The sequence below is a fragment of the Lontra canadensis genome, unplaced genomic scaffold, assembly GCF_010015895.1.
Source record: "Lontra canadensis isolate GAN:19392208 unplaced genomic scaffold, GSC_riverotter_1.0 scaffold1, whole genome shotgun sequence".
Taxonomy (NCBI): domain Eukaryota; kingdom Metazoa; phylum Chordata; class Mammalia; order Carnivora; family Mustelidae; genus Lontra; species Lontra canadensis.
This window is the reverse complement of record NW_022630995.1, coordinates 12,998,398-13,026,253: the sequence shown is the minus strand read 5'-3', so window position 1 is coordinate 13,026,253 and position 27,856 is coordinate 12,998,398. Positions and strand designations below refer to the sequence as shown.

Genomic DNA, 27,856 nt, shown 5'->3' with positions numbered 1-27,856 from the left:
CCAATATTTTTTAACCTTGAGTATTATTGCCTAACTTACAGGGCTGTCAAGAAGGATTAAATTGTATTTTGTACACATAAAGTGTCTAATGCATTTGTTAAGTGTTTTCTACTCCATTAACTATTCTAAAGAAATTCTATAAGAATAACTACCTCTTCTATTACTTTAAAAAAAGTGGTATAAAAAACATAAATGAATCTTTTCTTCATGACAGTGTCATCATTACAAACCTCAATCACTACAAAATGATTACATAAAGAGGGCAGCCATACTCCAAGCTTGTCTGAGACAATCCCAGTTTATGCTTCCTATCCTGACACCCCTTCTCAGTCTCAAGTGTCCCAGTTTGGATGATAAATACTACAGTGGTCCAAGATAAAAAGATCTATTGAGATACTACTTGGATAACTGTTCTCTGTAATTCTATTATCATCCCGTGAATATATGTGTATATCTCCTAGTCTACAGACACTACTACATTGATTTTTTTTAATGGTGATAACTATTTTAGTTACCTTTGTAATTTCAGTGTCCAATACAGTGTATGGCAATTTACTGAATGTTAGATAAATAAGTAAATGATAGAAAAGAAGAGTATGAAGTTTTATCCTATAAGAAATAGCTCCATACTATCTTAGGGTTTTCTTCCCCCAGTTTATATTTTAATAAAACTCAAAGAATATATGATGTTGTCTTATTCATACTCTGGTAACCATCTGCTTTACAAGCCTTTTCCCTTCACTTTTTCCTTTATATATGCTGCCATCTTAGAAGCTACACAAAACTCAAGTGACTCAGAATTGAATTACATGTAAAACAGAGATACTAGAAAAGAGCTTATAGATTTAGGTTTACTTTGCCTACTTCCCAAAGCTAAATAGAAATATTACAAGAACATGAAGTGGTAGGATAATATTCACAGGTATACTTCATGCAAAAAACTTACACACTGGCAGCATCTGTTTTTTGGGAAATATCAGTATTTATCATCTCTTCACACTCTTCCATATTTCTGTCTGAATATCTCTGTAACTTACCTTGGGTGATATGTGACATATTTGTATTTTTTTCTTTAGACTGAGCCACATCAACGTGTTCTTCAGGTACACTGTCCTTAAATTTTCTTCTCTGTTTTTGTTTTATAGTCTTTTTCTTTCCAGACGATTTTTCTGTATTCTCATTATACATTTCATATTTTGTAGATCCATAATGATTTTCCAGTTCATTTGCCAAAGCACACCCCTTACCCAGTCTTTTTTGTTCAGAAGGCTGAGATTTCTCTACTGGGTAAGCTGTGTCAGAATGTCTGTCACTTGTCAAATTTGCAGGTGATACACTGTGATGTTTTTCTCTTGACTTCTTACTTTGAAGGAGTGCAGAGTTCTCTGCAGGGTTTACTGTGCATTGTTTCAGAGGCCCAGCCTTTCTGGGTATAGTAATCCAAGATCGACTGGCAAAACTTCTTTCTGATTCATCAATTATAAATTCATCCTCTAACAAATTCACATCATTTGAAGGAGATGAGTGAAGGGGAGCAGTTGCCATATGCCTAACAATAGGACTAAAACAGGATGTTATAATAAATAATAGCTCAAAAAATTAAGTTTTTACCTTTGCTTTGTGAAGACCATAATCTATACAGGAAATAAAATCTATGTATCTTTTTTTATTTTTAAGATTTTATTTATTTATTCAACAGAGAGAGATAGCGAGAGAGGGAACACAAGCATGAGAGAGCTGGAGAGGGAGAAGCAGGCCTCCTGCCAAGCAGGGAGCCCGATGCAGGGCTTGATCCCAGGATGCTAGGATCACGACCTGAGCTGAAAGCAGCCACTTATGATTGAGCCACCCGGGCGCCCCTATGTGTATATATATATATTCTTTATTTCTTTTCAGCATAACAGAATCCATTGTTTATGCACCACACCCAGTGCTCCATGCAATACGTGCCTCCCATAATACCCACCACCTGGTTCCCCCAACCTCCCACCCCCCGCCCCTTCAAAACCCTCAGATTGTTTTTCAGAGTCCATAGTCTCTCATGGTTCATCTCCCCTTCCAATTTCCCTCAACTCCCACTCTCCCCTATGTATATTTTAAAGAACAAAACACACCTCAATTTTCCCTTACCCTTGAAAATCCTCTTTTACACTTCTATAATACCTGATTACACTCATTTATAACACTAATGAAATCTGAATTGAATCTCAATTTAAATTTAGAGTTGGAAGTCTAGACATCAACTAATTTAATGCTCCCCGCAACCCATTTTATATACTGAACAGATAAAACTCAGAAATGTGTGGGGTGCCTGGGTGGCTCAGTGGGTTAAGCCTTTGCCTTTGGCTCGGGTCATGACCCCCAGGGTCCTGGGATGGAGCCCTGCATTGGGCTCTCTGCTCGGCAGGAAGCCTGCTTCCCCCTCTTTCTGCCTACTTGTGATCTTTGGATGTCAAATAAATAAATAAAAAATATTTACAAGAAGAAAAAAAACAACTCAGAAATGTGTTAAACAAAGCCCAGACACATTGACAGACAGTTCAAAAATGCATGCCATTATTATATATAATGTTATACTAATTTTATGTATGAATGGATGCATAGCTGTCTCTTGGGGGCCAGATGTCTTCACATTCAAGACAAGATTATTTTCAAGACATCTTCAAGTCTAATATTCTAAGAAAACACTACTAAATTATGCACCAAATTATATTATGTAAAAATTATTCCAAGTTTGAATAATTCACATACTTTTCAAATAAGTTTTAATATTGCAATCATGGTACAGAAATAAATGGAACATATCTAGAAAGGCAGGCAAATTGGGATTAAACACCATCTCTTCCAATTAGTTGGGAAAGCTTTCTAGAGAAGGAAGAATTATTTAAAGGATAGTAATCTGATGGACTCTTTTCTATTTCCTTCCTTTTTATAACAGCCTCAAGCAAACCACATATTGAAGTGAGATATGCATAAATAAAACCTTAGGGTAAACAACCAAACTCTGAAGCTAGCATATGCACTCCTGTTTCTGCCTTTCCCACCTGAGTATGGATGCTTAACCATCATTGTGTCTGCTTTTTCTGTTTTCACTAATAAAATATACCAAAAAATTATGAATTGAAAACGTCTTCCCTACTTACCTAATCTCAAGCCCCTGATAATTCTTAAACTGTAAAACAGTATACTTACATACACATACACACACATGTGTGTGTTGCTGGTAAGAAACTATACTCTCCTTACAGTTAGGCATAATTTCAATTAAAATTTGCACCAATTAAGATTAACTTTTAGTTAAATTGTATGTATGTGTGGGGGTGCTTGGGTGGCTCAGTGGGTTAAAGCCTCTGCCTCCGGCTCAGGTCGTGATCCCAGGGTCCTGGAATCGAGCCCCACATCAGGCTCTCTGCTCAGCAGGGCACCTGCTTCCTCCTCTCTCTCTCTCTGCCTGCCTCTCTGCCTACTTGTGATCTCTGTCAAATAAATAAATAAAATCTTAAAAAAAAAAAATTGTATGTATGTGTGTATATATATGCTAAGAAATATACTATCTTCTAATAGGTAGAGTTTTGCAAGTTTATGTAATTAGAAAACTAGAAAGTCTAATGAAAAACAAAGTCAATACAAACAGAAAACCATAATGAATGAATGTTTAAACAGAAATGTTACTTTTCAACATTTAAAGAAACAGCCAATCTGTTAAAAATAGATTTAATTTGCTTTACTGTATATAACTAACAGTATCTGTTAGTTTTTATACATAAAAAAGTAATGCTAAGAATTTAAAAATTAAGCCTTCCTAAACCAGCCAATAAGAAATCTCTAAGGGTGCCCAGGTGGCTCAGTCAGTTAAGCATCTGCCTTCAGCTCAGGTCATGATCCCAGGGTCCTGGGAGCCCCACATTGGAAAGCCCCCTACTCCCTTTCCCTGCCACTCCCCCTATTTGTGCTTGCATGAGCGCGTGCGTGCTCTGTCAAATAAATAATAAATAAATAAGTAAAAGAATTCTCTAACTCTGCTCCTCTATTTTACTTCAAGGGACTTCCATAACATCAAGATTATTCTAACTGATGATATCCTTAGGAAACAATGTTGACACTTGCTTCAGACTAAATGTATACTTCCAAAATTCATAAGATGAAACCAAATCCCCAATGGGATAGTATTTGGAGGTGGGGCCTTTACGAGATGATTAAGTCATGAGTGTGGAACACTCATGAATAGAATTAATATCCTCATAAAAGAAGCCGCAGAAAGCCCCCTTACCACCTTCTGCCTTGTGAGGTTATGGCAAGAAGATAGCCATCCACCAACCAGGAAGCAGATGTCACCAGAAAAGAAAAAGGAGACTGGCATTTGACAAGGGAAAACGGTATGCCAAAACAGGGACAAATGGAAATGTGTATGAGCAAGTTGGCAGAAAGAGTTAACTAGGGAGAATGAAGGCCATAAATACCAGCAAAAAAAATCTGAAGTTTCTCTAGGTCAGTGGTTCCCATCCCTAGCTGCCATTAATTCTAGTTAACTGCAATGTGCAGCCATAGTTAAGAATCACAGTGTGGACACTGAAGAACTTCTGAAGGTTTTTTAGTAGGCAAGAACAGATTAAAATTTCTTCTAGGATCACACTTTTATTAACACAAGAAGAAAAAAAGGAAAGAAGATTTAAAGCTCTTAACAGTGAAATACACCACGACATAATTCTATCTCTAAGTACTGCCTTCATTCTTTGATATCATACAGACTAGAAAGTGCTAAGGAGCAAAAGCACTGAATAAGCAATGAAAGCAATGAATTATGAATAAACTTACTGTCTTTCACATTTAATTTAGTAAGTACCTAATGATGACTTTGGGGGTGATTTGCTGGTAAGAAACTACACTCTCCTTAGGGTTAGGCATAATTTCCGTTAAAATTTACACCAATTAAGATTAACTTTTAGTTAAACAGCATTAAGAATCCTTGATATTATTTACAGAATATAAAGAAAAAATGCCTCAAAGGACAGTTTCTTAATAACTTACCTGGATTCACTTTTCTTTTTTACAGTTTCTAAAAACAATGTTGAAAAACTCTTTTTAGTTTGTGGCTGAATTTCATCTTCTAAATCTGGTACTCTTTTCTGAGATGCTCTTGACGATTTCCTCTCTTGTGGTTCTTCTGATACTTTATCCTCTATTTCTGGTATTTTATTTGCTATTTCTACTTCCTTCAAAGCATTTTTATCTTCAAAGTTTAACCTAAAAAGTTGAAAGGAAGGCAAGCTGAATAAATACTGAATAAATCCTAAAGGACTCGTTCTCAAACATTTAGTAAGATTTTCAATCATCTGAATAATCTTATTAAAATGTAGATTCTGAGTTAGTAGGTTTAGAATAGGGTTTGAGATTCTATATTTCTAATAAGCTGCCAGATAATGCATTGCTCTTGATCCTGAGCCCCATACCACATTTTGAATAGCAAAATCTTAGAATGTATTTAACTCCTTGGCTCCAAGAATTACACAAGACACTAGGCAGACATTAATTACACTCACTGCAAAAGTCCCCAGTAGCAAAGGACTTTGAATGATCTACTTTGCTTCTTAAGGGCCAAAATGAGCCCCAAGAAATAGACAATGATTCACCACAACTTATCTTCAAAATACTTATCCTTTGCTACCCTAGAAATGAGCCAATATATACCTACTACTGTAATTACAAATGACATAGAGAAAACACTCTTAGGAAGATACAGAAAACTTATTATCAGAAGAAAACACTTTTTTCCATAAACTATAGAAATGTTTACCCACAAACTTCTCTGAAGTATACTTTAAGCCTTCCTTATTATATAAACTGAATATAAACTGAACTATGTTATGCTCTTCTCATGTTAATATTCCTCAATACTTACTATAAAATACATTAAAAATAAATTAAAAATTAATTAATAAATAACTTTAAAATTTTTAAGCAGATTGATATTATTTCAGTAAATAAAAATTCACCTTTTCCTGGTTTTAAGAGAAATCTCCATACTTGAAGACAATGTATTTACTGAATTTTCCGAAGCGTAGACCTCTTTCTTTTGGGCAATGGATGGAATCACATTTTGTGATACAGAAGCTTTTGCATCCAAAAGAACAAAAGGTGAACCAACTGGTAAGTGTATTTCCTTATCAGCCTCACTGCGATGATCTTTTAGTTTTTTACTCGACATTTTTCTCGAGTCAGGTGTATTTTTAGAACCAATACCAGCTGCCAAAATTTGCTGATGAACTTCATGGTCCTGACCTGGAAGAAAATTATATGAAGACATTAGAAATTTTTAAAATAATAGTATTAGATTCAAATGTGCTTTTTAAAATTCAACAGCAATAACTAGAAACAGTTTTCAGAAGACTCACAGTTCATTTAGTTTATGATCAAATATCTATGACTAAAATACATAAGGGCGGGGCACCTGGGTGGCTCAGTTCTTGAGCAGCTGACTTCAGCTCAGGTGGTGATTCCAGGGTCCTGGGATTGGGCCCCATCACTGGGCTCCCTGCTCAGCGGGAGGCCTGCTTCTCCCTCTCCCACTCCCCCGGCTTATGTTCCCTCTCTCACTGTATCTCTCTCCGTCAAATAAATAAAATATTAAAAAAATAATAATAATGGGCGCCTGGGTAGTTCAGCTGGTTAAGCGGCAGAGACTCACAGACTGGTAGCAAGCTGCAGGGAGAGGACTTTGGGGCAGCCCCCAGACTGAAACCTGGAGCTGCAGGGGGGCAAGTGCAAACTGCGGGCAGTTGGCAGTTTCAGAAGCACAAAGGGCAGAGACGTGCCTGAACCTGGAAATAAGGGCTGGTAATACTGCTGGGGGGCATACAACCCAGAACGCTCTGGTTTTTAGCAGCACAGACAAAAACAGAGTCAGTGTGACCTGGAGGGCTCTCTGGAGAAGAGACTGCCTATCTAGTCAGGGTAAACCAGGCAGAAGAACAAATTAATGATCTAGAAGACAAACTGATAGAAAAGAAGGAGCAGGAGGAGGCCTGGAACAAACAGCTTAAAATCCATGAAAACAGAATTAGAGAAATAAATAAAGCCATGAAACATTCTAGTGTCAAGGAAACCATCTTAAGGGCAGTTAGGGGAGAGATTCCTTACATTCCTTATGTATAGAGGGAGGAACCTCAGAATAATGTCAGACCTGTCCATGGAGACCTGGCAACCCAGAAAGGGCTGGCAAGACATATCAGGGTACTAAATGAGAAGAACATGCAGCCAAGAATACTTTATCCAGCAAAGCTGTCTTTTAGAATGGATGGAGAGATAAAGAGCTTCCAAGACTGGCAGAAACTGAAAGAATATGCGACCACTAAGCTACTGCTGTAAGAAATATTAAGCAGGGGGGGATTTTCTATGACTATTAAGTTAAGGGGGGTTCATATGAAAGGAGTAAGACCCCAAGAATGATAGAGAAATTTACAGAGACAATCTATAGAAACAAGGACTTCACCAGCTTAACAATGACAATAAAATTGTATCTTTCAATAATCACTCTCAACGTGAATGACCTAAATGCTCCCATAAAATGGTACAGGGTCGCAGACTGGATAAAAAGACAGGACCCATCCATATGCTGTCTACAGGAGACTCATTTTGAACTTAAAGATACATCCAGACCGAAAGTGAAGGGATACAGAAGCATCTTTCATGCCAGTGGGCTTCAAAATAAAGCTGGGGTGGCAACTCTCAAATCAGACAAATTAGATTTTAAGCTAAAGACTGTGGTTAGAGATACAGAAAGACACTATATCATTCTTAAATGGTCAATCCAGCAAAAAGATCTAACAATTGTAAATATCTATGCCCTCAACATAGGAATAGCCAACTGTTAACCAAAATATAGACAAATAGATAATAATATGTTAATTGTAGGAGCACTCAACAGTCCATTCTCAGCAACAGACAGATCATCTAAGCAGAAAATCAACAAAGAAGTGCTTTAAATGACACACCAGGCCAGATGGCCCTCATAGAGATATACAGAACCTTCCACCCTGAAACAGCAGAATACTCATTCTTCTTGAGCACACAGGCAACTTTCTCCAGAACGGACCACATTCTGAGTCACAAATCAGGTCTCAACCCACACCAAAAGACTGAAAGGCTGAAATTATTCCTTGCATATTCTCAGACCACAGTGCTTTGAGACTGGAACTCAATCACAAGGAAAAGTTTGGAAAAACTTCAAATACTTGGAAGCTAAAGACCATCCTGCTTGAAATGTTTGGGTCAATCAGGAAATCAAAGAAGAACTTAAACAATTCATGGAAACCAATGAGAACAAAAACACATTGGTCCAAAACCTATGGAATATGGCAAAGGCGGTCCTAAGGGGGAAATATATAGCCATCCAAGACTCACTCAAAAAAACCAAGAAAATCCTGAATACATGAACTCTCTTTACACCTTAAAGAACAGGAGAATCAACAACAAATTAAGCCTACCTACACACAAGAAGGGAAATAATTAAGATTAGAGCAGAGACCAATGAATTAGAAGCCAGAAATACAGTAAAACACATCAATGAAACTAGAAGCTGTTCTTTGAAAGAATTAATGAGATCAATAAAACCACTGGCCACACTTAATCTAAAAGAAAAGAGAAAAGGAGTCAAATTAATAAAATTATGAATGAAAGGGGAGAGATCACAACTAACATGAAGGAAATAGAAACAATTATCAGAAATTATCATCAACGCCTATACGCCAATAAATTAAGCAACCTGAAATGGATGCATTCCTAGAAACCTATGAACTACCAAGACTGAAACAGGAAGAAATTGACAACCTGAATAGACCAATAACCAGTATCGGGATTGAAGCAGTGATCAAAACCCTCCCAAATAACAAGAGTCCATGACCTGATGGACTCCCTGAGGAATTCTACCAAACATCCAAAGAAGAAATAATACCTATTCTCCTGAAGCTGTTTCAAAAAAAATAGAAACAGAAGGAAAGCTTCCAGACTCTGAGGCCAGCATTACCTTGATCCCAAAACCAAGCAAAGATCCCATCAAAACAGAGAATTTCAGACCAATATCCCTCATGAATATGGATGCCAAAATAAGCAGCAAGATCCTAACTAATAGGATCCAACTGTACATTAAAATGATTATCCACCACAACCAGAAAGGATTTACCCCTGGGATGTAAGGGTGGCTCAATATTTGTGAATCAATCAATGTGAGAGAATACATAAATAAGAGAAAAGAACCACATGGTCCTCTCAACTTATGCAGAAAAAGCATTTGCAAACTACAGCAGCCTTTCCTGATTAAAACTCTTCAGTGTATACGGAAAAAGGGAACATTCCTCAATTTTATAAAATACCTCTATGAAAAACCCACAGCGAATATCATTCTCAATGGGGAAATGTTGAGAGCTTTTCCCTTAAGATCAGGAACATGACAAGGATTCCCATTCTCATCACTACTGTTCAACATAGCACTAGAAGTCCTAGCAACTACAGTCAGACAACAAAAATAAATAAAAGGTATTCAAATGCAAATAAGTCGTCAAACTCTCTCTCTTCACAGATGACATACTTTATGTGGAAAACCTGAGAGACTCCACTCCCAAATTACCAGAACTTACAGAGCAATTCAGTAATATGGCAGGATAAAAAAACCAATGCACAGAAATCATCAGTTGCTTTCTTATACACTAACAATGTAACTGTAAAAAGAGAAATTAGAGAATTGATTCTATTTATTATAGCACCAAAAACCATAAGATACCTTGGACTAAACCTAACCAAAGAGGTAAAGGATCTATACTTTAGGAACTACAGAACATTCATGAAAGAAATCAAAAAAGGCATAAAAACAAAAAATGGAAAAACATTCCATGCTCATGGATTGGAAGAATAAACATTGTTAAAATGTCTATGCTGCCCAGAGCAATCTATACTATCAACCCCATCCTGATCAAAATACCAATGGCATTTTTCAAAGTGCTGGAACCAAAATCCTAAAATTTGTATGGAACCAGAAAAGACTTCAAATAGCCAAGGGAATGTTGAAAAGAAAAACAAAGCTGGAGGAATCACATTGCCTGACTTCAAGCTATATTACAAAGCTGTAATCATCAAGACAGTACAGTACTGGCACAAAAACAGACACACAGACCAATGGAACAAAATAGAGACTCCAGACATGGACCCTCAACTCTATGGTCAACTACTCTTTGAAAAGGCAGGAAAAATATCCAAGGCAAAAAAGTCTCTTCAATAAATGGTGCTGGGAAAATGGGATAGCTATATACAAAGAATGAAACTCGACCTTCTCCTATACCATACACAAAGATAAACCTAAATGGATCAAAGACCTCAAGATGAGACAGGAATCCATCAAATCCTAGAGAAGAACACAGGCAGTAACCTCTTCAACATTGGCCATAGCAACTTCTGTTAAGACACATCTCCAAAGGCAAGGGAAACAAAAGCGAAAATGAACTTTTGGGACTTCATCAAGATAAAAGGCTTCTGCACAGCAAAGGAAACAGTCAACAAAACTAAGAGGAAACCCATGGAATGGGAGAAGATATTTGCAAATGACACTACAGACAAAGGGCTGATATCTAAGATCTATAAAGAACTTCTCAAACTCAACACCTAAAATACAAATAATCAAGTCAAAAAATGGGCAGAAGACATGAACAGTAACTTCTCCAGAGAAGACATACAAATGGCTAACAGACACATGAAAAAGCATTCATTATCATTGGCCATCAGGGAAATTCAAATCAAAACCACACTGAAATACCACCTTACACCAGTTAGAATAGCAAAAATTGACAAGGCAAGAAACGAGAGGCTGTGGAGAAAGGGGAATCCTCTTACACTGTTGATAGGAATGCAAGTTGGTATAGCCACTTTGGAAAATGCGTGAAGATTCCTCAGAAAGTTAAAAATAGAGCTACCCTATGACCCAGCAATTGCACTACTGGGAATTTACCCCAAAGATACAGATGTAGTGAAAAGAAGGGTCATATGCACCCCAATGTTCATAGGAGCAATGTCCCCAGTAGCCGAGCTACAGAAAGAGCTGAGATGGCCTTCAACAGATGAATGGATAAAGATGTGGTCCATATATACAATGGAATATTACTCAGCCATCAGAAAGGACAAATACCCAACTTTTGCATCAACATGGACGGGACTGGAGGAGATTATGCTGAGTGAAATAAGTCAAGCAGAGAAAGTCAATTATCATATGGTTTCACTTACCTGTGGAACATAAGGAGTAGCACGGAGGACATTAGGAGAAGGAAGGGAAAAATGAAAGGAGGGAAATCAGAGGGGGAGACAAACCATGAGAGACAGGACTCTGGGAAACAAACTGAAGGTTTTAGAGGGGAGAGGGAAGGGGGATGGGTTAGCCCAGTGATGGGTATTATTAAGGAGGGCACATATTTCATGGAGCACTGGGTATTTTACACAAACAATGAATAATGGAACACTATATCAAAAACTAATGATGTACTGTATGGTGACTAACATAACAAAATAAAAATAATTAATTAAATTTTAAAAATGTAAATAAACTTTTCAAAGTAGCAGCACACATGACTAATTAAAGGAAATGAACAAAAAAAAGAGGAAAAAAACACTATGTGTATACAACATTGAAATCATGTTGTATACTTGAAGCTAACATAATGTTACAAGTCATTTATACCTCAGTTTAAAAAAAAAAAAAAAGATGCTCACAAAGCCCATGGAGAGGGGCGCCTGGGTGGTTCAGTGGGTTAAGCCTCTGCCTTTGGCTTAGGTCATGATCTCAGGCTCCTGGGATCGAGCCCCTCATCGGGCTCTTTGCTCAGTGGGGAGCCTGCTTCCCCCTCTCTCTCTCTCTGCCTGCCTCTCTGCCTACTTGTGATCTCTCTCTGTCAAATAAATAAAATCTTGGGGAAAAAAAAAAAAAGAAGAAGCCGCCCATGGAGAGGGCCATGTGGAAAGGAATTAAGGCTTTCTGCTCACATCCAGCCCCATGTGAGTCATCTTGGAAATATATCCTTAACCCCTCAAGCCTTCAGATGACTGCAACACTGGCCAACATCTTGACCACCACCTCATGAAAGACTGCAAACCAAAACCATCCAATTACTAAGCTGCTTCTTAATTCCTGATCCACAGAAACTACGTGAGATAATATTTATTATTTGTTAAAAAAAAAAAAAAAGCCAAATCTATTTGAAAATTCTTAAAACCTATAGCCCTATAATAATTCTTGGTTAACATCTCTTACTGTATCCTAATAATCAAATTTCTTACCACTAAAACAAAGAAACAAATATTCAAATAAAGTTTATTATTCATGTTAAAAAAAAAAAACAAACACTGACCACTTTGCCTAGGCTAACCCACGAATTTGTCACCCAAGCCAACACATGCAACACTTTCAGCACCTCCTTTTAAATATGTCTAAGTAAATAATATCCATGGGGATGCCACCAACCTGATCTGCTGACAACTTCACTTGGAACAGAGGCTTCTTTCTTCCTTAAAGAAACTGGAACTGACTTCATTTGAGATTTCTGGCATTCAGCCTAAAAGATATATAACATTAGAGCAATTAAAAATTAGTAATTCTGATTAAATACACTTGTTTTTAAATGGGAACAAAAAGTATTTAAAAACAATAAACCACACAGTGGGATACACTGATGCTGCAGAAGTACGGATATTTCTTACACTGAGGGATGGGTACATAAGTGCTCATTTATATTATTTTTAATACCTTGCATAATATATTTTCTCCTGTAAATTTGAAATATACCAAGTCATAAATTTTAAAAATCTAGAAAAGGGAAATCTCATTCATACATTGCATGTGGCAAAGAAAACTGGTAAAATCATCTTGCAGAAAAAATTGACAATATTTAACAATTTCATTTGAAATGTGCATATCCTACAGAAATACAGTTTACAACAGGTGCACAAAGAGGCATGGACAAAGGTGCACATCAGTGTACATGACTGTAATAATAAATAGATGGAAACAAATCTACCAGTTGGGGAATATATAAATAAGGAAGCCACTGCACTGTTGTTCAGTGAATACACTATGAAACTCAATTATATAAAGAAACAAAAGCAAGTTTTCACTATACTGTATTCCTCTTAAAACCTCATTAGGATTTTTTAAAATGTATAAACCCAGAAGTATGAGGAGAAAGAGAAGGGAACAGATGGGAGATGTCAACAAACTTTTCTTAAATTGGAAAGCAGATCAGCAGCAACTAATCAGTCCAGAGAGAGCAGAAAAATGCTGAAAAAGCACAGAAGAAGAGAGATTAATATTTATGGAGAAACCAGTAAGATCAGTAATTAGATGTGCAAGGCACCTCTAAAAGACGGGTTCCAAGTGAGGCCTACAAACAGAAGAGTTGCTAAAAGTAGGTACAAGAAGCAGTCAGAGTCACGGAGCCTCTCCTCTTCCAACCCTGTCATATTAGATGTTTACTCTCCTGAGTTTCAGAATCAGAGAGACTATAGACTCAGACACAGCTGAAAGTAAGAGTAATACAGTAGCAACAGAGATATTAAGTGGAAGCATCCAGTCGTACCTTCCCTCTGCTTCACGTGGCTGAGAACATTTGTAGTTAGAATCAGACTCCCAAGCAGGACACATTTGTCAGAAAAACCTACCAAGCCAAGCTTTAAAAAAAACCTGTAGATAGTAACACCTCGACATCCACAGTGACATGGCCCAGACAGATCATAGCTCAGTAAAATCTACCAAGGCACAAATTTTACTGCACAAATAGAACTTCCAATCACCATTTTAGTTTTCCATTCAAATATGAAGAGACCACTAAGATTCACTGGACATATGACAAAAGGCTCTAGTACAAAAAGGCAAGGAATTTGCAAGAAACAGAAACTGTAAAAAGAAATCTTAATAAGAAGAGTTAGAGGAGGGGCGCCTGGGTGGCTCAGTGTGTTAAGCCTCTGCCTTAGGCTCAGGTCATGATCTCAGGGTCCTGGGATCGAGCCCCACATCAGGCTCTCTGCTCAGCAGGGAGCCTGCTTCCTCCTCTCTCTGCCTGCCTCTCTGCCTACTTATGATCTGTCAAATAAATAAATAAAATCTTTTTTAAAAAGTATTTTTAAAAAATTAAAAAAAAAAAAAGAAGAGTTAGAGGAATCTAACATCAAGGAATATCATGAAATTTCAAACCACTAAAAGCAGGGACCCCTGGGTGGTTCAGTCGGTTGAGAGTCTGACTCTTGATTTCAGCTCAGGTCACAATATCAGGGTTATGAAATCGAACCCCATGTCTGTATTAATGTCAATATCCTGGTTGTAATTCTGCAACTATAGTTTTACAAGATGTTACCCATAGAGGAAACCAGGTAAAGGCCTGCACTCCATTTCTTATAGCTGCTTGTTAATTTAGAATTATCTCAATACAAAAAGCTTAATTAGAAAAAAAAGTTAGTAGAGTTCCCAAAATCTTTCTATAGAGTAGAAAGAAACCTTATCTCTTTTTAGGCAGATTGGACTGAAATGAACAGATCCTCACTCTCTCAAGGATTAAGATGAGTCAGTCTGAGATGACATTTTAGTGAGACTCAATCCATTTGTAGACTACCCTGTTCTTCAGAATGAGGTCTCCTGGGAAACTGAGAGCCAGGTGAGTCCCCTTAGCCCTTAAATATTAGGAGACTTCAGTTCTGTCCTGTGAAGGTTTCTGTTCAACTTTTTAGCCTCTTGCCTCAGACTGCTTCAAAATCTGGCAATTGCCTTCTTGGCATAGCAAGACTCTATATGTCACTCCACCTTTCCGGCTCAGGATTCTGTGCCAGCCCCAGAACTTAAAAATGTTCTTTAAGGAAAAGTGCCTACCCATTTGGAACATCCCTGGAATCCAGTTTGTCATGCCATCTCAGCACAGCTGACAAAAACTACGCTTTCCCACATAGACTCTCTCTGTGTGAGCAGGCCTAAAGCCCTCAGCTTTTGCACCAAATGAGCTAACACTCTAAGGAAAGAAAAAGATTAATAATCATCAACTCATCTCAAGATTCTTCTCTCTTTGGAATTTTATCCAGCCTTTGTTCTTTCCACAGCTCCCCGAGTCTCTAAAAATAGAAGTTGTTTGCATTTCATTCTTTTTAACTAGCTTTTACAGCAGAAATGTTGGCCTACTGCAATCTGTCCCTTCCTACCGAGGAGTGAAAGCCCTAGCATAACTTTGATACCAAAGCCCTATAAGAACATTTTGCGAAAAGAAATAAAAGACAATATTGTTCATGAACATAGACGCAAATGCTTCAAATACTAGCAAACTAATTTAAAAAGGTTAATACTTTATGACCAAGTCAAATTTATCTCAGAAAACTTAAGGTTGATTTAACTTTCAAAAACCAGTACTATATAATTTACCACATTAAAGAGAAGGTCTCTCAATTCTGGATCTGTTTTCAGTCTTCGGAACCAAAAGGCTATATATAGCTGATCCCTGAACAAGGGTTTGAACTGTGAGGGTCCACTTATTCACAATTTTTTGCAATAAATACAGTACTGTAAGTGTATTTTCTCTTCCTTATAACTTTCTTAACACTCTCTTTTCTCTAGCTTTTTAAATTTTTTTTTAGAGAGAGAGAGTGGGAAAGGGGAAAGGAACAGTCTCAAAGCAGACTCCGTGCTGAGTTCAGAGCCTGACATGGGGCGCAATCTCATGACCCTGAGATCACAACCTGAGCCAAAACCATGAGCCAGATGATTAACTAATTGCACCATCAAGGCGACCCTCTAACTTACTTAACTATAAGAATACAGTATATAATACATATACAAAATTATGTGTTAATCAACTGTTTAATACATATACAAAATATGTGTTAATCAAATGTTTATGTTATCACAAAGGTTTCTAGTCAACAGTAGGCTATTAGTAAAGTGTTTGGGAAGCCAAAATTATAAGTGGATTTTCAACTGCAAGGGTGGGTCCACAACCCTAACCTCTTCATTGTTCATAAATACCTATATAGTTAGGTATTTATACAAATTTCTAATCAATGTTATTTCTACTACTACGTAATTTTTCTCTCCAATTTGTATTATACTTTTGAATAACTTGCCTTTATTCATTAGCTTCACAAATTCTATTTGAAAGTTTGCTATTTTGTAGAGTTAGGTCAACCTAACCTCTTAAGATATAATCTTTATTTTTTTTTTTTAAAGATTTTATTTATTTACCTGACAGAGAGAGATCACAAGTAGACAGAGAAGCAGGCAGAGAGAGAGAGGGAAGCAGGCTCCCTGCCAAGCAGAGAGCCCGACGCAGGACTCAATCCCAGGACCCGAGATCATGACCCAAGCCGAAGGCAGTGGCCTAACCCACTGAGCCACCCAGGTGCCCGAGATATAATCTTTAAAAGACTGATTCTCCTTACAGCAATAGATTAACTTTGGTTTTCAGAATATAACCAAATTTGCCAACCTGGATTAGGAACTTCAGCAGTTGCCCACTTTCCTAAAAACCTAATTCAAGTATTATTTTAGGAGAGGTGAAAAATGATTGTGCTGCAATGTAATAATTCTACACCCAGACCTCCAATTTCAAACACTTGAGATACCAAGGCAAAACTGGCACAAAACACCTCTAAATGATAAAGAGAGTGGGAATATAGGATTCCCTTTTAAGAATAAGACTTAAAAACAACTAGAATAAATGTAACTACATTTGTGTAATGTTTCATCATTAAACTATTAAAGCTATACCAGCTCTTCTTTTTGACCTACCTCTTTGCTTGGTGACTGAATACAAATGTCTCCTGTTTTAGGTGTTGAATAAAGCAATGATTTTGTAGAATTTGTGCTAAAATCATTGGCAAGACCTTAAAAAAAAGCAATAAATAAATAAATAAACATGGTATAAAATCTTTTGGTTACAATTAAAAGAAGCCCTACATGAAATGTGAAGAAGTTTGACAACTCTTTAAAAACAATTAGTTTAAAATTAAGTACAAACATCACTTCAACATTCAAATGTTCCTAGACGGCATCAGAAACTGGAAAAGGCAAACAAGATTCCTGATGAAATAATATACCAGCTCTTCTTTCAGTGCTTATATAGAAAAAATATTTTTCCACTGTTTCTTTGGTTGGCCTATTCTCTTCAAAGCCTTCTAATGCTGACCAGCACTTAGAGAAGTTCTTGCCCTAACTCATCATTTCTACAGAAAGAACTGCGTATCACCAAACACTACCTCTTAGAGATCCTAACTATCCTGCACATTTACTCCCACTATATGAAATGCCTTCTCCTGTGTATAATAATTATTTATGGACTCCCAGAGTATAGGAATCTAGTATGAACTAAAGGAAATGATAAATTATTCTCTTTTTTGCTACTATTATCCTCAGTGTATCAGGAAATACATGAAGGATTGCACATGTACTCAACATTCTGGGAAAATATTTTATATATATTTAAATGTTAGAATGTATTTACTGAATTTAATATTAATAATTTAATAATATGACAAATTTACATTTTTATCCAACCCAACCATCAAAGTCCACCTTTAAGATGTCTTACTATTTTCTTCAAAACAGTCTTGCAAGATTTCCAGTATGTTCTGGCCTTGCTTCGTATTAATGTCAGGTGCTCTAATAAGAAGGAATGAAGGGAAAATGTTACATATCATTTCCAGAAGATATTTGCTATTTAAGTTACCATCTACTTTGAAAATTTAATATCTCATTATAAAATGCTATTTTACTGAATGGGGAAAATATCACTTTTACTATCCCAGGACAAAACAAGTACTTGAGAGTCCAAGAGTTTCCAGAAAAGTATCTGAAGCGGTATACTGTTATCTACATTAACAATTACATTCCTTGATTGAAGAGCCACATCTAAAGCCATTTTAGACTACTGGTATATCTAAACAACAATATAAATGGTTTTGAACAAATCCAATCCATACTAAAACACTTCTTTAATAAAAACTCATGGTCACAGTCCTAACAGCTCCAAGTAACAGTCTTCCCTTCAAGTTCTCCAATGCATTTTTTATTTAATATTATTACCCTTAATAGCAGCTTATGAATCAGTATAAAATTTTCATTGTAGTTTCACATGCAATTTTAAGAAATAAAATAGAGGAAATCCCTTGTTCACTTTATCTAGTTTCCCCCAATGGTAACATTTTGTAAAACTATACTATACTACCACAACCAGGATACTGATATCAATACAATCCACTAATCTTTTCCGATTTCTCCAGTTCTACACATACAGTTGACCCCTGAACAATATGGGTTTGAACTCATACACAGATTTTTTTTTCATCCACTCATACAGATTTTTTTTCAGTAAACATACTGGAAAATTTTTTGGAGATCTGCAAATATTTGAAAAAACTCAGACAAACCACCTAGCCCAGAAATATAAAAAGAAATTAACAAAAAGTTAAGTATGTCATGAATGCATAAAATACATGTAGATACTAGTCTATTTTGCCATTTACTACCATAAAATACAGACAAATCTATTTTTAGAAGTTAAAATTTATCAAAACTTACACATGTAATATATGGTGCTATTTGTAGTCAAGAGATGTGAAGAAATGTAAAGATGCAGTTAAATCATAATGGCATAAAACTGTGGTGCATGCTGTACAACTGTAGTAATTTTACAGTCACTCTGCTGCTGTTGTACTGAGTTCAAGTATTAGTGAGTATCCCCTTAAAATGCCATCTAACACTAATCATCTCTGAGTGAGTAGTTCATCTTCTCCAGTAAACTGCGAATTGGCAGTAAAAATTGATCTCTCACAGTTCTCCCATTTTTCATTATGTTTAGTGCAATACTGTAAACCCCGAATAACACCAGGGGACCCAACAAGGTACCACTAGTGGTACTGGAAATGCCACCAAGAAACAGAGAGACCGTCATGACATTGCAAGAAAAAGGTGAATTACTTTACATATACCATAGACTGAAGTCTGCCTCTGTGGCTGCCTGCCATTTCAAGATAAATAAATGCAGCATAAGGAGTATTGTAAAAAAAGAAATTAGTGAAGCTATCTTTGCTGCTGTGCCAGCAGATACAAAACCTTGCATTTTGCTAAATACTTTTTTATCTTGTACTGAAAATGCAGCTTTTATGTGGATTGCAGGACCTCTTACGAAAAAGGCATAAATACAGATTCTAATATGGCTTGAAAAAAAGCAAGGTTATTATAAAACATCTTAAAGCAAAAGAAGGTGAAGGATCTAAAGCTAGAGAATTTAATGCCAGGAAAGGATGGTCTGACAATTTAGAAAGAGACTTGGCTTTAAAAAAAAGTCAAGATTAGGAGCAAGAGGCAGAGCACTAGGAAACCTAAATTCCCTCTGGTCCCAGGAATTCAGCTAGATAGCTAACAAACCATTCTGAACACCTACAGACTCAAAAGATCAAAGAAAATAATAGCAGCAATTCTATGAACAGAAAAGTGACCACTTTCTGGAAGGGAAGGCTTTCGGAAAAGTAAATACAAGGCGATATACAGAAATACAGACCGCGGTGGGTCGGTGGGGAAGGAGAGGAAGCCTCCGTCAGCCAGCTCCTGGCAAGTGACAGAGCAACAGAGCACAAAATCAGAACTTGGAGAAGTCTGCTCCACTGAGGGATGTAGCTCCAGTGGCTAAGGGCAGGCCGGGGGAGGGGGTGGAGCTCTCACTGAGACAGTGTGGTCTCAGGAGCCTCAGGGTCACAGAAAGACTGAGGTTGCCTGAGTGCGGCAGAACTCCCAGGTATCAGAGCAGGGAAACTAGCTGCAAAGACGGAGCTAAGGAGTGGGTTCTCGGCTCAGGGTTCCCATAAACCATGATCCCCGGCACAGCCAGGCTACTGTTCTTTGGGCAAGGACCCCACAAGTGGCAAATCGGGGAGACCCCCCCTTCCTCCACTGGGAGGGGCGGCGCAGGAGCGCACTGCAAGAATCTGCTGCGTTTGGAGACCCCGAACAGGCTCGTGTCCCAGAAAGAAACAGGTCACAGGCCAGGTGAGCACAGAGTGCAGCCAGAGACCAGGGAGACAGGTAGGTGTGTTTGACAGCTTTTCTCTGAGGGCTCACTGGGGAGTGGGGCTCCAAGCTCTTGTCTCCTCCAGCCTGGAGAGTGAGAGTTTTCATAAATGAGTTTTAATTCTCATCCACCAAAGCTGTGCAGAAAGTTGTCCGGGAACAAAAGCACCAAGAGCAAACCTGAGCAGAGTACTCAGCCCGGCCCCTGGCTAGGGCGCTGCCAATTCCGCCTGGGGCAAAGACACTTAAGAATCACTGCAACAGGCCCCTCCCCCAGAAGATCAGCAAGAACATCCAGCCAAGACCAATTTTACCAATCAATGAGAACGGCAAAACTCCAGCACCAGGGGAATACAGCACATGGAATTCATGGCTTCTTTCCCATGATTCTTTAGTCTTTCAAACTTAAAATTTTTTTTTAATTTTCTTTTTTCTTTTTTTTTAAATTTTTCCTCTTTCTTATTTTAATCAACATCTTATTTTATCAATACCATTTTTAAACTCTTTTTTAATTTTAATTTTTACATTCGTTTTTTTGTTCCTTCATTGTATTTAACTTTATTTTTTGTATATATATATGTGTGTTGGGGGTGTGTGTGTGTGTGTATATATAAATATAAATATATATATATATATATATATATATATGTTATTCTTTCTTTAAAATTTTGGGATACACTTTCTTCTAACAGACTTATACCCTAAATCTAGTGTATGGCTTTGTTCTAGTCTCCAGCCTGAGGATGTTCTCTTTTTTTTTTTTTTTAATTTTTTTCTTTCTTTTTTCAACCAACTTTTATCTTATCACTTTTTAGAAATCTTTTTTAATTTCCATCTTTATAGTCATATTCCATCTCTTCATCGCATTTACCCTTATTTATGTGTGTGTGTGTGTGTGTGTGTGTACACATATACATGATTTTCTTTCTTTAAAATTTTGGGAGGCAGTTTCTTCTTTCTTTTTAATATTTGTTTAAAGATTTTATTTATTTATTTGAAAGACAGATATCACAAGCAGGCTGACAGGCAGGCAGAGAGAGGAAGGGAAGCAGGCTCCCTGTTGAGCAGAGAGCCTGATGCAGGACTCAATCCCAGGGCCCTGGGATCATGACCTGAGCCGAAGGCAGAGGCTTCCTACTGAGCCACCCAGGTGCCCTGGAAGGGCAGTTTCTTCTAACAAACCAAAATACACCCAAAATCTAAATAAAGTGTGGCCCTGTTCTATTCACCAGCCTGATGATATTCTTTTTTTTTTTTCCCCCCCTTTCTTTTGCCCTCAATTACAGGTCTCTTCTGATTCATTTAGTGTATATTTTTCTGGGGTCATTGTTACCCTATTGGCATTTTGTTCTCTCATTCATCTATTCTTCTCTGGACAGAATGACAAAAATGGAAAAACTCATCTCAAAAGAAAGAACAAGAGGCAGTACCAACCACAAGGGACCTAATCAATACGGACATTAGTAAGATATCAGAACTAGAGTTAAGAATGACGTTTAGAAACATAACAGCTGAGCTTGAAAAAAGCATAGAAGATACTAGAAAATCGTTTTCCAGAAAAATCAAAGAACTAAAATCTAACCAAATTGAAATCAAAAAGGCTATTAATGACATACAATCAAAAATGGAGGCTCTTACTCTAAGACAGATGAGGCAGAAGAGAGAATTAGTGATATAGAAGACCAACAAATGATAGAGAATAAAGAAGCTGAGAAAAAAAGATAAACAGCTAATGGATCACGAGGGGAGAATTCAGGAGATAAGTGATACTGTCAGATGAAACAATATTAGAATAATTTGGATCCCAGAAGAAGGAGAGAGAGGCAGAAGGTATACTGGTGCAAATTAAGCACAGAACTTCCCTAATTTGGGGAAGAAAGCAGGAACCAGAATCCAGGAAGCACAGAGAACCCCCCTCAAAATCAATAAAAATAGGTCAACAACCCATCATATAATAGTAAAACTTAGAAGTCCCAAAGACAAAGAGAAAATCCTAAAAGCAGCTCAGGACAAGAGGTCTGTAACATACAATGGTAGAAATATTAGATTGGCAGGAAATCTATCCACAGAGATCTGGCAGGCCAGAAAGGACTGGCATGATATATTCAGAGCATTAAAGGAGAAAAACATGCAGTCAAGAATAGTATATCCAACTACGCTGTCCCTGAAAATAGAAGGAAAGATAAAAAGCTTCCAGGACAAAAACAGCACGGAGGTTCCTCAAAAAGTTGAAAATAGAGCTACCCTACAACCCAGCAATGGCACTACTGGGTATTTACCCTAAAGATACAAATGTAGTGATCTGAAGGGGCACATGTACCCAAATGTTTATAGCAGCAATGTCCACAACCGCCAAACTATGGAAAGAACCCAGATGTCCATCAACAGATGAATGGATAAAGAAGATGTGGTATATATATACAGTGGAATACTAAGCAACCATCAAAAGATATGAAATTTTGCCATTTGCAATGACATGGATGGAACTAGAGGGTATCATGCTGAGCAAAACAAGTCAATCAGAGAAAGACAATTATCATATTATCTCCCTGATATGAGGAATTTGAGAGGCAGAGTGGGGGGGCTTGGGAGGTAGGGAACAAAAAAATGAAGCAAGATGGGATCGCGAGGGAGACAAAACATAAGAGACTCTTAATCTCACAAAACAAACTGAGGGTTGCTGGGGAGCGGGGGATATGGAGAGGGTGGTTGGGTTATGGATATTAGGGAGGGTATGTGATATGGTGAGTGCTGTGACTTGTGTAAGCCTGACAATTCACACACCTGTACCCCTGGGGCAAATAATACATTATATCTTAATAAAAATAATTAATTAAAAATAAAAATTAAAAGCTTCCAGGACAGACAAAAACTAAAAGAATTTGCAAACACCAAACCAGCTCTATAGGAAATACTAAAAGGGGTCCTCTAAGCAAAGAGAGAGCCTAAAAGTAACATAAATGAGAAAGGAACAGAGACAATACACAGTAACAGTCACCTTACAGGCAATACAATGGCACTAAATTCATATCTTTCAATACTTACCCTGAAACTAAATGTGCTAAATACCCCAATCAAAAGACACAGGGTAACAGAATGGATTAAAACAACAAGCCCTACAGTGGGTTAAGGCCTCTGCCTTCAGCTCAGGTCATGATCTCAGGGGCCTGGGATCAAGCACCACATCTGGCTCTCTGCTCAGCAGGGAGCCTGTTTCCTCCTCTCTCTGCCTACTTGTGATCTCTGTCTCAAATAAATAAAATCTTAAAAAAGAAAACAAAAACAAAAAAAACAAGCCCGATTGATATGCTGTCTATAGGAGACTCATTTTAGACCCAAAGACACCTCCAGATTTAAAGTGAGGGGGTGGAAAACAATTTACCATGCTAATGGACATCAAAAGAAAGCTGGGGTGGCAATCCTTATATCAGGCAAATTGGATTTTAAACCAAAGACTATAATAAGAGATGAGGACACTATGTCATACTTAAAGGGTCTATCCAACAAGAAGATCTAACAATTTTAAATATCTATGCCCCTAACATGGGAGGAGCCAATTATATAAACCAATTAGTAACAAAACCAAAGAAACACATCAACAATAATAATAGTAGAGGACTTTAACTCCCCCCCTCATTGAAATGGACAGATCATCTAAGCAAAGGAAATAAAGGCCTTAAATGACACACTGGACCAGATGACATCACAGATAGATTCAGAACATTCTATCCCAAAACAACAGAATACACATTCTTCTCTAGTGCACATGGAACATTCTCCAGAATAGATCACATCCTCGGTCACAAATCAGTCTCAACCGGTACCAAAAGACTGGGATCACTCCCTGTATATTTTCAGAAGTTAGAACTCAATCACAAGAGGAAAGGTGAAAAGTACTCAAATACATGGATGCTAAAAAGCATCCTACTAAAGAATGAATGGGTCAATGAGGAAATTAAAAATTAAATTAAATTAAAAATTAAAGAAGAATGGAAAAAATCATGGAAACAAATGATAATGAAAACACAAGTGTTCAAAATCATTGGGATGCATCAAAGGCAGTCCTAATAGGAAAGTATATCGCAATATGAGACTTTCTCAACAAGAAATGACTCCAATACACAACCTAACCCTACACCTAAAGGAGCTGGAGAAAGGATAGCAAAGAAAGCCTAAACCCAGCAGGAGAAGAGAAATCATAAAGATCAGAGCAGAGGGGCGCCTGGGTGGCTCAGGGGGTTAAAGCCTCTGCCTTCAGCTCAGGTCATGATCCCAGGGTCCTGGGACTGAGCCCCGAATTGGGCTCTCTGCTCAGCGGGGAGCCTGCTTCCTCCCCTCTCTGTCTCTGCCTGCCTCTCTGCCTACTTGTCTGTCAAATAAATAAATTAAATTAAAAAAAAAAAAAGAAAAGATCAGAGCAGAAATCAATGAAATAGAAAACAAAAGAACAACTGAACAAATCAACAGAACTAGGAGCTGGTTCTTTGTAAGAATTAATAGACTGATAAACCCGTGGCCAGACTTATCAAAAAGAAAAGAGAAAAGGACCCAAATTAATAAAATCATGAATGAAAGAGGAAAGATCACAACCAACACCAAAGAAATACAAACAAGTATAAGAACATATTATGAGCAATAATATGCCAGCAAATTAGACAATCTGTAAGAAATGGATGCTTTCCTAGAGATGTATAAACTACCAAAACTGAACCAGGAACAAACAGAAAACCTGAACAGACCCATAACCAGTAAGGAAACTGAAGCAGTCATCAAAAATCTCCCAACAAGAGCCCAGGGCCAGATGGCTTCCCAGGGGAATTGTACCAAACATTTAAAGAAGAATTAATACCTATCCTCCTGCAACTGTTCCAAAAAATAGAAATGGAAGGAAAACTTCCAAACTCATTTTGTGAGGGCTGCACTACGTTGATTCAAATACCAGACAAAGATCCCATCAAAAAAGAGAATTACAGGGGCGCCTGGGTGGCTCAGTGGGTTAAACCGCTGCCTTTGGCTCAGGTCATGATCTCAGGGTCCTGGGATCGAGTCCTGCATCGGGTTCTCTGCTCAGCAGGGAGCCTGCTTCCCTCTCTCTCTGCCTGCCTCTCTGTCTACTTGTGATCTCTGTCTGTCAAATAAATAAATAAAAAATCTTAAAAAAAAAAAAAAAAAGAGAGAATTACAGACCAATATCCCTGATGAACATGGATGCAAAAATTCTTGCAAAAATACTAGCCAATAGGATCCAACAGTATATTAAAAGGATTATTCACCATGACCAAGTGGTATTTATTCCTGGGCTGCAAGGATGGTTCAACATCTGCAAATCAATCAATGTGATACAATACATTAATGAAAAAAAGAACAAGAACCATATGATACTCTCAATAGATGCTGAAGAAGCATTTGACAAAGTACAGCATACTTTCTTGATCAAAGCCTTCAAAGTGTAGGGATAGAGGGCATATACCTCAATATCATCAAAGCCATCTATGAAAAACCCACAGCAAATATCAGTCTCAATGGGGAAAAACTGACAGCTTTTCCCCTAAGATCAGGAACACAGCAGGGATGTCCACTATCACCACTGCTATTCAACATACTACTAGAAGTCCTAGCCTCAGCAATCAGACAACAAAAAGAAATACATCCAAATCATCAAAGAAGAAATCAAACTCTCACTCTTTGCAGATGATATGACACTTTATTGGAAAACCCAAAAGACTCCACTCCAAAACTGCTAGAACTCATACAGGAATTCAGTAAAGTGTCAGGATATAAAATCAATGCACAGAAATCAGTTGCATCTCTATACACCAACAACACAGAAGAAAGAGAAATTAAGGAGTCAATGCCATTTACAGTAGCTCCAAAAACCATAAGATACCTAGCAATAAAGCTAACCAAAGAAGCAAAGAATCTATACTCAGAAAACTATAGAATACTCATCAAAGAAATTGAGGAAGACACAAAGAAATGGAAAAACATTCCATGCTCATGGATTGGAAGAACGAAAATTGTGAAAATGTCTACTCTACCTAAAGCAATCCACACATTTAATTCAATCCCTATCAAAACACCATCCATTTTTTTCAACGAACTGGAAGAAATAATCCTAAAATTTATATGGAACCAGAAAAGACCTCGAATAGCCAGAAAAATGTTAAAAAAGAAAACCAAAGTTGGTGGCATCACATTTCCAGACGTCAAGCTCTATTACAAAGCTGTAATCAGTGCCAGTATGATAACTGGCACAAAAACAGACACACAGATCAACGGAACAGACTAGAGTGCCCAGAAATGGACCCTCAACTCTATGGTCAACTAATCTTCAATAAAGCAGGAAAAAAAGGTCCAATGGAAAAAAGTCTCTTCAACAAACAGAGTTGGGAAAATTAAACAGCCACACGCAGAAAAATGAAACTGGACCACTTTCTTTCACCATGCACAAAAAATAGACTCAAAATGGATGAAAGACCTCAATGTGAAATAGGAATCCATCAAAATCCTTGTGGAGAATACTGCCACGGCAACTTCTTCCTAGAAACATCGCCAAAGGCAAGGGAAGCAAGGACAAAAGTGAACTACTGGGCCTTCATCAAGGTATCAAGATCAAAAGCTTTTGCACATCAATGGAAAACAGTCAACAAAACCAAAAGACAACTGACAGAATGGGAGAAGATATTTGAAGATGACATATCAAATAAAGGGCTAGTATCTAAAATCTATTAAGACCTTATCAACTCAACACCCAAAGAAAAAATAATCCAAAAAAGAAATGGGCAGAAGACTAGAACAGACATTTTTGCAAGGAAGACATCCAAATGGCCAACAGACACATGAAGAAGTGCTCCACATCATTCGGCATCAGGGAAATACAAATCAAAACCACACTAAGATACCACCTCACACCAGTCAGAATGGTTTAAAATTATAAGTCAGGGAACAACAGGTTTGGTGAGGATGTGGAGAAAGGGGAACCCTCCTACACCGCTGGTGAGAATGCGAGCTGGTACAGTCACTCTGGAAAATATTATAGAGGTTCCTCAAACAGTTGAAAACAGAGCTACCCTACAACCTAACAACTGCACCACTGGGTATTTACCCCAAAGATAAAAGTGTAGTGATCTGAAGAGTCACATATACCCCAACGTTTATAGCAGCAATGTCCACAACAGCCAAACTATGGAAAAAGCCTATATGTCCATCTACAGAGAAGGGATAAAGAAGATGTGGTATATATACACAGTGGAATAATTATGCAGCCATCAAAAAGGAAAAACCGAAACCTTGCCATTTGCCACATGGGCAGAACTCCAGGGTATTATGCTAAGTGAAATAAGTCAATCAGAAAGGGACAATTATCATACGATCTCACAGATTTGAGGAATTTGAGAAACAAGACAGAGGATCATAGGGGAAGGAAGGGAAAACTGAAACAAGACGAAACCAGAGAGGGAGGCAAACCTTAAGAGATTCTTGGTCTCAGAAAACAGAGGGTTGCTGGAGTGGAAGGGGGTGGAAGGGATGGAGTGGCGGGGTGATGGACAGTGGGGAGGGTATGTGCTATGGTAAGTGCTATGAATTGTGTAAGATTGATGAATCACAGACCTGTACCCCTGAAACAAATAACACATTATATGTTAATTTTTAAAAAGTCAAGATAACATGAGAATCTTCTGTTGAACAAAAGGCAGTATACAGCTCTGCGGGGAGTCTGCTTTTCCCTCTGATCTTCTCCCCTATCATGCTCTCTCTCACTCAAATAAGTATCTTAAAAAAAAAAAA

The 27,856-nt window shown here is 37.6% G+C and overlaps 1 protein-coding gene across 2 annotated transcripts in view; it reads right to left on the bottom strand.

Moving 5' to 3' along the window:
• Window positions 1-27,856, bottom strand: part of CENPC (centromere protein C) — a 91,679-nt gene that overhangs the window by 55,094 nt on the left and 8,729 nt on the right. The window contains exons 3-8 of one of the 2 annotated variants that reach the window (XM_032848191.1): window positions 17,592-17,662; window positions 16,793-16,887; window positions 12,497-12,587; window positions 5,994-6,279; window positions 5,029-5,244; window positions 1,038-1,561 (exon numbers count right to left, since the gene is read on the bottom strand). In XM_032848191.1, coding sequence (XP_032704082.1) covers window positions 1,038-1,561; window positions 5,029-5,244; window positions 5,994-6,279; window positions 12,497-12,587; window positions 16,793-16,887; window positions 17,592-17,662 — 1,283 coding nt within the window. Of the gene's footprint in view, window positions 1-1,037; window positions 1,562-5,028; window positions 5,245-5,993; window positions 6,280-12,496; window positions 12,588-16,792; window positions 16,888-17,575; window positions 17,663-27,856 lie in introns of both variants that reach the window. The other variant, XM_032848282.1, reaches the window with a different exon arrangement.